A 10,545-nucleotide genomic window follows, 5' to 3' on the forward strand; every position below is an offset into this window, starting at 1 on the left:
CATCAAAATACTGATATCACCCAAACAGGGTATTCCAGAGCCAATATCAGGGAAAATAGACAAGAGAAAAGTTTTCCAACGTACCACAGCATTCATTCAAAGCAAAGGGTTTTCATGCTGCATAGCTCACACAGTTTTTTCACACCCTTCAATTAAGACATGCCAAATTGTGGATAAACAAACTTTCACCAATATATTCATGAAAAATCCATCAATATACTTTGTAACAATAATAAATTTCTTTATTTTATTTTTCGGTTTTGTTTCTGCATGTTTCATTCCAAACAAATGAAAACGAGCTTTCCTTCTGAAGTTAGATTCAAATTTGTAAATGCAAGTTGAAAACAGAGTATATATGTTAACTTCTACACATTAATTTGTAAAGAAATGAACCCAGTTTAAATTGATTTACGAGTCTTTGAATTAGTTTAGGATTTTCCTCTTCCACATAGGTCAGAGCCAACAACTACATATTGACTGTTTTCATAATTTTCACCAAGCATATCTCTGGAGCTGTAGCACAAAATTGTTCTGTTTTCTTTGTTCCTCAACATCCAAGTGTGCTGCATCTTCTAAACAGCCACATAAGCTTGAGTTTCTTAGAATGTGATTTATCACCGTCTTCTTGCTCATGAGAGCCAACAGCTTCACTTACACTTGGTTCACAATATCCATCAAAGCATCTCTTAGTTTTACTGCCAGTTTCTGCATCAAACGATTCAAATCTCTCTATATTTTTCTTGTATACAAACCAAAATCCAAACTTCTTAATCTCGTCATACTCGCTTCCAAATTTGTTGACATCACCCTAAACTCTTAATCTCTCCATATGTTCCTTATAGCAAAGAGACATCAGTGTTCCACGTAGACGGCCAATTTAGACCAACCATTTCTTCTGAATGTCGCAAAGTCAGTTCTGGGACACACCACATGAGGACGTGACCTGAGCCAACCTCATTCCCATTTTTCTTAAGATCCAAAGAATCATGATATTCGTACAGAAGCTCATCATGGGTGGTTTTGAAGTTGAGTTTACTATCACTACCAAGACGTATATCAGGGTCAAATTTATTCTGAACAAGAACAATATAAAACGCCAAACCCAATAAGTTGTCATATTTCAATATGGAGGAAGCATAATATTCGTTGAAGTCCCACATGGTTGATAGTTGAATCAGTTCGGAATTTCATCTCCTGGATAACAAAACTCATGAGAACTTGGGCCCTGTATCATGAATATGGGAAATTAATCAACATCCTGAAAAATTATAAACATCTCTTAACTAATTAAAGGAAAAAAGAAAGAAAGAGAAAGTGGACTTACAGTTCTTCCAAATTTTATTCGAGACAGAATTTTAATTACTGCACGATCAGAGTATACTGTTGCGTGTATTTTGATCCATTTTTTTCACCATCACAAAAGTCAATAAATTTGTAAGAACTACTATGGTTAATAATTATCACATCTTCTAAGAGTGGAGGCCTCCAAATTTATATGTTCTCCAATAAAATGCACCATCTTGATTACAGCCTAAAACATAATGATGGAACCTCTGGTAATGATTTAAACTTCTCACTACATGATCTTGAGAAATATGGAAAAACTCAACGTGTTATTGAACAAAAGCAATATTTATACAGCTTGAGTAATCCTACTGATAATACAGATGAGTATTCCTAAACTGTGCAGATCGAAAACTGACTAGAAATGATACATATATCAACAAGAAGATAGAAGTAACTGTAACAGTATAACCATTTGAACAATACAAACTATAATGGCCTATCATTCACAGCCACTTACTGCCAAGGCAAGCAAAGCAGGTGAAAGGGGAGGCAATTTTTGAAGTTTTGAGCATAATAGGCGGCTTATGCTCTTAAGTTTCCTTAAATTACACAAGCTATTGAATAGAAACTCAATGTCCATGCGCATAAATCTCTGAGGGAGACTAGATTTTCAATTGACTCCAGTAACTTTTTGATCCATGTTTCATCTATCCAAAGATCTGTCGAGTTTTCTGTAGTCTGTAACATTTCTGGAAAGTTATCAAGTTTTAGACAACCGGACAGATTATACATATGATTTTGTAGAATTCGGATGATTTCTGTTTCAATGGTGCAAAAGGAAAGCAAGTAAAAATAATGAATAGGCTGAAACTGGTGATTGTTGCTTTAGTTGTGCTTATCCTTATAGCATGTACGTTCACATGCAAATTTTTGAAGAATCTGAGGCCTCTTTGCAGACTTGCAATAGGGAACCATTTATTTTTCCATATAAGGATAAATGGAATTTTAAAAGCAGGACATTTTCCATGGGCCATATCTGTTTTGCAGAACAAATGCATAGCAAATTGACATTATCAAACTCAAATGAAAACTGTATCATTCAATTAAACAATGTCCAAACACAAAAATGATCACCAACTATACATAAACATATTTTGTCAACCATGAGGCAGAGAATAGCACCAAAGTAGCGGTGTGGGGCAAATCAATTAAGAATACTGTTTCTTACTGTTTCTTCATTATTTGAGAAATTTTTCCATAAACCAAAGACGGAAAGCCTATCAATACACATTCTATAACATGATACTCAGGAAGATAAGTTAAGAATGTTCAAAGAAATTCATACAGATATATGCACACATACAGGGTATCCCAAGTCCAATACCACAACCAGAAAACAGGAAGAGTGAGGACTTTTCTTTAAGTGTTGAAGTGCCTGCATAGCTCACTGAGTTTCTTCATAACCTGGAACTGAAAAATCCATAAAAGTAAATACAAATAAGCATTATCTTTTTCCAGTACCATTTCAAATGAAATAAAATGAGCTTTTATTTTGAAATTACCTTATAATTTGCAAACTTAGCATACAAATTAATAAAACTAAAACACCTCAAATTGCATATTGAAAATAAAGAATATTAACTTGTAAAATTAAATTTTTTATTTTAAATTGATTTACCTCAGCAGTCATAGAATATGATTGATTTTCTACAAAGTAATTTTAGGATATTATGTCAATGTCTTTGGCATCAAGTTGCTCTGCATCTTCACCATTCACACCAACTGAACTCCACATGTTTGTTTGCAATCGCAATCCGCTGGAGTAGGGACATCACATAACCCTGAATTTCTTTGAATAAATGGTAGGATGTGATTCATCATGATGATCTTCTTCATCATGCAAGCCAGAGGGAACAAATTGATCACTTCCACTTGCACTTGGTTCAGAACAATATTCATTATCAAAGCGTTGTCTCTTTTTCTTACTTTGAATAGTTTCTGCATTAAACTTCTCTACATCTTCCTTGTCTACGAACCAAACCCCACACTTCTTTATCTCGCAATATTCACTCCCCAAGTTGAAATTTTCCTTAACACTATAGTCAAAGAACGAATGCCAAACATGCAAAGAGGCCTCGCTACTACAACTATTAAGTTGCAACGACAACGGCAATGACCATTTTGAGTCATACATAATGAGCACATGATCTAAAAATTTGTTTGCCGTAACCGACATACTTGAATGAAATTCACCAGGACAGTCATCATCAATGGTTTTGAAATTGAGTTTAAAATTAATACTAACACCTGCACAAGGTATCTCTTTATTCACTTCTAGAACAACGCAGAAAGCCAAACCCAAGAAGTTATCATTATTCAAAAATGGAGGAAGCTTAATTTTCAGCGAAGTCCCCGAATTTTGATTCTTGAACCACTTTGGAATTTGGTCACCAGGATAACAAAGTTCGGCTTCAGAAACTGAATTGACCTGTACCATATATGAATTGGAAACTAAGAACCTGGATAACAAAACCTGTTAAATAGCAACTAGTTAAGGAGAGAGATAAACATACAGATTGAAGTATTTTATAAATTGCATTGTGAGGGACGATGGTGTTGCGTGTATTCTGATCCAACTTTCCACAACCAAAAAAGTCAAGTACTGAAATATATTTTCCAGTGATGTTTTGGATTGCAGTCCTCCAATCTGATATTTTCTCCAGTGATGTGCAATATCTTGCATCCACGACTGTACAAAATAATGGAAGATCTGGTAGTAATTTCAAGCTCTTACATTGTTTGACCTCCAAAACTGACAAGGCAGGTGGAAGGGGAGGCAATTTTTGAAGTTTTGAACAACCTTCGAGGTACAAAGATGTAAGTTTCCTTAAATCACACAACTTATTTGGGAGAAACTCAATTTCCTTGCAAGATTGTGCAGTCAATGCTTTAAGGGAAATTAGATTAGCAATGGACTCCGGTAACTCTTTAATCCCTGCTCCGGATATGGTAAGATTTGTTAAGTGTTCCATAGGCTCTAAGATTTCGGGAAACTTTTCAAGTTCGCTACAATAACGCAGATCTAGTGATTCAAGAGATTTCAGCTTGCAAATGCTGGTTGGAAGACTTTTAAGTCTTTTGCATTCACCCATATCTAATTCAACAAGACCAGAGAGACTCACAATTGATAAGGGCACTGCTTCTATTGGTAAACTTCGCAAATGTAAAACTGTTAAATTCACTGGAAACTTTTGGCAACTATAGGATCCAGGTGAGGAGAGAGACGAAATATTGTTTGTAAAACTTTTGAGAAATGTCAACTTCTGCTGACAAATGGTGCTCAGAAAATTCTTAATGCCTCCACACTTTACAAGATCCAAATACCATCTGCTCCTTGATATCTCTTTAAATTCTCTAAGTTTGGAGCAACCATTCAAATTTAGATTAGTAAGCTTGTGAAGACTTTGAACGGATGGAAGAACCTGAACCAAACTTTTACAGCATTCAAGATTTATACTTTCGAGATTTGGAGCCAGTTGAGACAGATCTGGTATTTTTGTGAGGAGCTTGGAATAACTAAGATCCATTCTTCTTAACGCCGGAAGACCCTGAGACGGGATGTAGAAAAATGGCTACAATTATTTAGTATATATTCATGTACTTTGACATTTAATACAATAAAAACTAAGTGACACTTTAAGCTTATTACCAGAAAGTTAAAAATCCAAGCATACCTGAACTTCACGATTCCAAAGTTTTTGAATATTGCTGCCACGTAGTATCAGTTCAACAAGATTTCTGAGATTAAAATGTGATGGCAACGATTTCAAAGGGTACAAATCCCACTGAAAATATATTAACCTATCCCAAAGATAAGAATCAAGACCCTGTGGAAGGTATAGTTTGAACTTGCTGTCATGAATATTGTCACAATAAATTTTGAGGATACGTAGATTGCACATCTTTGAGAAGGCTGCACGACAAACATTTACATCTCTGCTGATTTTAGACATATTGAATGATATCCCTTCAACTGTTTCAGTTCCCTAACAATCACATAAAAATTGATATATATAAGGAAATTCAATTTTTGAAAAAAAAAAAAAATGGTGTATACATATCTAATTTTGCTTGTTGGAAATGATTTCGTATGTAAAGTTTTTGGTTTGTTACAAGATTTACATGGTTTTTAGAAGAAATATTGAATGCACAATCACTTACCATATTTCTTTCCAGTATATCACAAATATCTTTAGCATCCCACAACCTACTACGGTTACCAAGCTCTTTATGTTCATCACGAACAATGGTCTGACCCATTTGGCGCAATAAATCATGCATCCGCAGCTCATTGTCTCTTCGAGCTTCATTATTTTCAATTAAACACTTATCAATGAGAACACTTATTCCTATTTTCACAAAGGAATCACCAACATCTAACATGCTTTCTGCATGATCTCTAGAGAAAGACTGATTAAATAGACATGCAATGTCAAGAAATATACTTTGGATCCCTTTATCTTCTAATCCCTCATAACTGATCCTTAGAGCATTAGTAATGTCCTTGTTTGGAAATATTTGCAATTTAGTTAATGCACTTTCCCACTCTTCTTTGCTTTTGGAATTAAGGAAAGAACCCAAGACTTTAAGAGCCAATGGATTTCCATCTGCATAACTCACCACCTTTCGTAATAGTATTTCGTCATCCATTGAAGGAGAATTTCTTCCAAAAGCATGCAAACGGAAGAGCTCAAGAGATTCAATATGCCTTAATCCCTCAACCTTGTAAATATTATCAGCAACTTTATTGAGCACTTGGACATTTCTAGTAGTAACAATGATTCTACTTCCAGGAGCAAGCTGATCATATCCTTCAACTAAAGCTTCCAATTGGATCGAACTGTCCACATCATCCAGAACCATTAGTACCTTCTTCCGACGGAGTTTGCCAAGAATATAAGGTGATGCTACAAATGGAGTGTCCATCTTTAAAATATCATGATCAATATTTAATAATTCAGAAAGGAGCTTCTTTCTCAAATGATTTGGTCCATGTCTTGCGTACTCTTCCCTCACATTGGAAAGAAAAGAGCAACCTTCAAACTGAGAATTTGATAACCTCTGAAATACAACACTAGCAAGGGTGGTTTTCCCAATGCCTCCCATGCCCCATATACCTATAATGCGAGCATGTGTTGGGTCAATGCATAATAGTGATTCGATTTTCTCGATATTTTTTTCTATTCCAACAAGATGCCTTCTGAAATCATGATTTGAAGACAGATCATGTTTAGGCAGTTTTAATGAAATATCTTCAACAATTCTTTGAACTAACTTGGCCTCAGGCCTACATAAATGGAAGAAAAAATAGTTGTAAGGTAAATAGAACTAACATATCTATATAAAGTGATGATAAATAAATAAATAAAAGTTGTTGATATGTCATTATTTTATTGATTTCAGTTGGCGTTCACTTTAAGTATTTGAACTCCCTATCTAATTTAGATGTCCCTAGATCCATAATTAAGAGAAGTGCTGCTCAGCAAAGGTAAAAAAAAAAAAAAGTTCAATTATAGCTTAGAGATTTATTAGTCGTCTGAATATAGATACTTGAAGAAAAACAAAAACATGGAATTTAGTAATAAAAAATTAATGCAGAATTTTTGTTCTCAAAACTTAAAGATATAGAGAAATCTGCAAGCAAAGATAACATGGACAGCATACAGATAGGATTGGTATTTTATAACTTGGGACAATAATTCATTGAAATGATGATACACAAATTTTTTAAAATTTTTCGCACGGCTTTAAATAGACAGAACGGTTGTCTCTTGTAATTAAATACACATATATATATATATATATACACATATATACACATATGTAATTATATTCGTAAGCGTTGATTAATAATTAGGCTAGCTAGAACTTAATTAACTTACCTAAAATCCTTTGAATCCAACCCACATAGATTGGACGCTTCTGTTAAAGCAGCCCTCCATTGTTTCACCTTCTCCATTCCATTCTTGGCCTTGAAACGTTGTTCAAGTTGAGCAAATGCAACTTCATAACTCCCATGCTGTTTTCGTACAACCGATGGATCTATGCCGTAAAAGATTGGCACAACAGTCTGCCCAAAATTTTTCTTGCATTCAAGTATATGCACAAGTTCATCCAAACACCATGTGGATGAAGCATAATTTTTCGAAAAAATTATTATTGAAATCTTGGATTCCTGAATTGCTTTGCGAAGTGTTGGTGAAATTTCATCACCTCTCTCAAGTTCATGATCATCCATGAAAGTCAAGATTTGCTTTGCAAATAAAGCTTCATAAAGATAACTAGCAAATATATTGCGAGTGTCCTCACCTCTGAAACTCAGGAACACATCGTATTTTTCTTGAAACTCATGCTTTTCTTTGAGGGGGATTGCCAAAGAAAGAGAAGAAGAAGCCATGTTTATAATATAACCTCCAAAACAACGAGTAAAAGCGTAATTGATCGATGAAAACTAAAGTTTCTTTGCTGGCTTTTGAATGTATAACACACTTTTAGAGATGACAGATCCAAACTCCGAACTATCTCTCTCTCTCCCTCTCTCTCTCTCTCTCTGCGAAGAAAGGTAAAGTTAAAGAAACATTATTATTATCATTATTATTATTTTTTTATGGTAAAGTAAAGAACAGTGCCGGCTTAAGGGTAAGACATATTTTGAGTACTTACATTTTTTTTTTATTATTATTATTTGCCATTTCATTGTTGCCTTACGTACGCCACCAAATTGGTTGAGCCGGCCCTCGTAAAGAAGTTTCTCAATATATATATATATATATATAATTGCACTATAAAATAGATCAACTATACACCACACGTTGCACAAGAAGAGGTGTAGTAATGGAAAGAAACCGGACAATTAATCACTTTGCAGGTCCAAAGTTGCTATTTTAACACCTGATAAGCTTCACGAGCGATTTGTTTTCACAATATTATATGCCAAGTCATATAGTGTTTGGGGGCTACAAAAGCTGTAAATAGTTGGGCAAAAATTGTGTATTGTTGGATTTGAACTCCCATAAAGTTGTAAATATACACCAATAATACACTCACCCAAATACCTCCTGGCAGATGGTTTCCACTGGGAGGAGCCCTTTTTTCACATTATTTTTTTTACATTAAAAAAAAAAAAAAAAAAAAAAAAAAAAAAAAAACCTATGCACTGCAAGGTGACTGGGTCAAGCGATTATGATTAAAATAAACTGAAAAGTGGAGCCCACCGCAACAAGAATATCTCGTGATGTCTTTTTCAAAAGCATCTTGAATGGCGTGAGTTAAAAGCATCTTTGATATTGCAGGTGTGTACGTGCTTTGTAACATAACTATATATATATATATATATAAAATAATTTTTTATAAATATATATATATATATAAATTTTATGGTGAGTACTGTCCGCATGAGTAATGCAGTATTAGTGACGGTTTTTCATAGTATTAACGATGGTTTTTTAAAAAATCGTTACCAATATTATAAAAAACCGTCACCAGTACTGCGGTACACATGAGAATCGTCCACACCATAGACGAACTGTATATATATATATATAATAATTTTACTATAACAAGATCCTATGTTTAAATGATATGTGTTTAAATTTTTTATATTTTGAAGGATTTCTATATTTGTTTTCTAAAAGATATATATATATATATATATATATGAAAATGATTAGATATGTACATTATGGATGTGTTTACTATAACATTCTTGTATATATTATATGTTAATAATATGTATTTGTTTTTTTACCAAAAAGTAACTAAAAGCAACAAAAGAAGCTGTGCAAAATCAATTTATTTGCGTACATATGAATCCCAATATAATATTGAAGTAGCTACAAAAAATTTGTGCATTGAATTAATAATTCCTAGTTATGATCCTATTGATGACGAATGAGTCATATATATGATTTCTGTTTGACATACATATTTTGAAGAATACCCTAAGGTCCTTTTACAGATCTTGCAGTAATGAACTTGGTCTTCAATTTTTCTTCGTTTTTTTTGTTTTTTATTATTCAAGGGCCTGTTTTATCTTTGGCTTTTTTTCCACAGGAAACAGAGTACTTGAAAAATATGAAAGACATAAGAAAGAATACATGAGATAAAGAAACCCCACAATCTGAAGGACCAATGGAAGTTTAAAGAACTGAATCTCACTGCCAAGCACAAGCAGTACGTAGTTCAAAACTGCTTGGGAATAAATATTGCTTAAAGTGCGCATGCCGAATTGCCAATATAGTAATTTACCTCCAGGACTTGTCAAGACTGCCTAGTTCATATATTTCACACAATAATGACAGAACAATTATAAATTAACTACAAATCAAGAAAGTTTGATAGATTCCAGTACTACTAAAAAAGCAACAAAGGAAACTAGAACCAAAACAGGTTATACATATAGAAACAAGAATTGAAAATGATTCTGCAGCAGTGATACTTTTGAGTACAAATAGTGACAAAAAGTATTGGTACAGACAAAATTAACTAAACTTCTTAAGGTACAGTCTTAATCACTAAGCTAGTACTGCCACTGCTAGGGGCCAGAATACTAACATGATTCTATGGGATTTATACAATCTCGAAGGCCAAATCCTTAAACTCAAGAACATGACTTTCTTTGTCTTCGGTAATAGTTTTGTCCTTAGCTGATCTTCTCTGTATTTAATGTTTGTGGCATTGGGTTTCTTAGGTTCAAATCTCTCATCCACAGAAACTTTTTGAAGAAAGCAAGAAAAAAGAGTTCAATATGTCTAGAGAATGAAGGAGAGAAAGAGATCAGATAAATGGGATTTGAAGAATGGAGGTAAGGAGGGTGAAGCTGTTGTTCAACTTTGTTAATTATTTCTCCAAATAAGAGTCTATCTGGAATGAAGTCTAAGAATAGTCGAGTTTTTGAAAGAAAAACTTGTCCAAAAGTACAAAATAGAAAAAACTCATGTTCTAGCTACGCGTTGTTAAAATGGACCTTAAGCTAAGATTAACAAAATCTGTATATATTAAAACAGTCAATAAGATCTCTGTTTCTTATGGGGAGATTGATAGAGGCAGAGTATGCGCCCTCAAGAAGTAGAAAGGAAGTTGATGATAGACTAACTCAGGTCTCCTTAAGGCAGAGAAGAATAAGTAGCATAAAACTCAACTTTCGTCTTTACCTCATCAATCTCATAAGATTTCAACTATTGTTAAGTTTAGGTCCAT

At 33.8% G+C, this 10,545-nt stretch overlaps 1 protein-coding gene across 5 annotated transcripts; it reads right to left on the reverse strand.

Moving 5' to 3' along the window:
* Positions 1–289: 289 nt before the first annotated feature.
* Positions 290–7,927, reverse strand: LOC107429769 (disease resistance-like protein DSC1). 5 transcript variants are annotated; one of them, XM_048464090.2, is made up of 7 exons: positions 7,230–7,926; positions 5,509–6,634; positions 5,022–5,333; positions 3,861–4,919; positions 2,966–3,775; positions 1,325–2,757; positions 290–1,225 (listed from the first exon to the last, which is right to left on the reverse strand). In XM_048464090.2, exons 1-5 carry the CDS (start codon positions 7,742–7,744, stop codon positions 3,119–3,121), a joined length of 3,669 nt encoding a protein of 1,222 aa, XP_048320047.1. In that variant the 5' UTR covers positions 7,745–7,926; the 3' UTR covers positions 290–1,225; positions 1,325–2,757; positions 2,966–3,118. The 5 variants fall into 5 exon arrangements, with proteins under 5 accessions (XP_048320047.1, XP_048320049.1, XP_048320046.1 ...); XM_048464092.2 differs by having other exon boundaries at positions 290–2,757; positions 5,509–6,547; positions 7,230–7,927; XM_048464089.2 differs by having other exon boundaries at positions 290–2,757.
* Between the last annotated feature and the right edge of the window lie 2,618 nt (positions 7,928–10,545).

The sequence above is a fragment of the Ziziphus jujuba genome, chromosome 6, assembly GCF_031755915.1.
Source record: "Ziziphus jujuba cultivar Dongzao chromosome 6, ASM3175591v1".
Taxonomy (NCBI): domain Eukaryota; kingdom Viridiplantae; phylum Streptophyta; class Magnoliopsida; order Rosales; family Rhamnaceae; genus Ziziphus; species Ziziphus jujuba.

Coding starts and splice junctions, on each gene's coding strand:
- LOC107429769 (XM_048464090.2), bottom strand. CDS start 7,744: ATGGCTTCTTCTTCTCTTTCTTTGGCAATCCCCCTCAAAGAAAAGCAT. Junction 6,635..7,229: donor TTGGATTCAAAGGATTTTAG/GTAAGTTAATTA, acceptor CCATTTATGTAG/GCCTGAGGCCAAGTTAGTTC. Junction 3,776..3,860: donor TTTATAAAATACTTCAATCT/GTATGTTTATCT, acceptor TATATGGTACAG/GTCAATTCAGTTTCTGAAGC.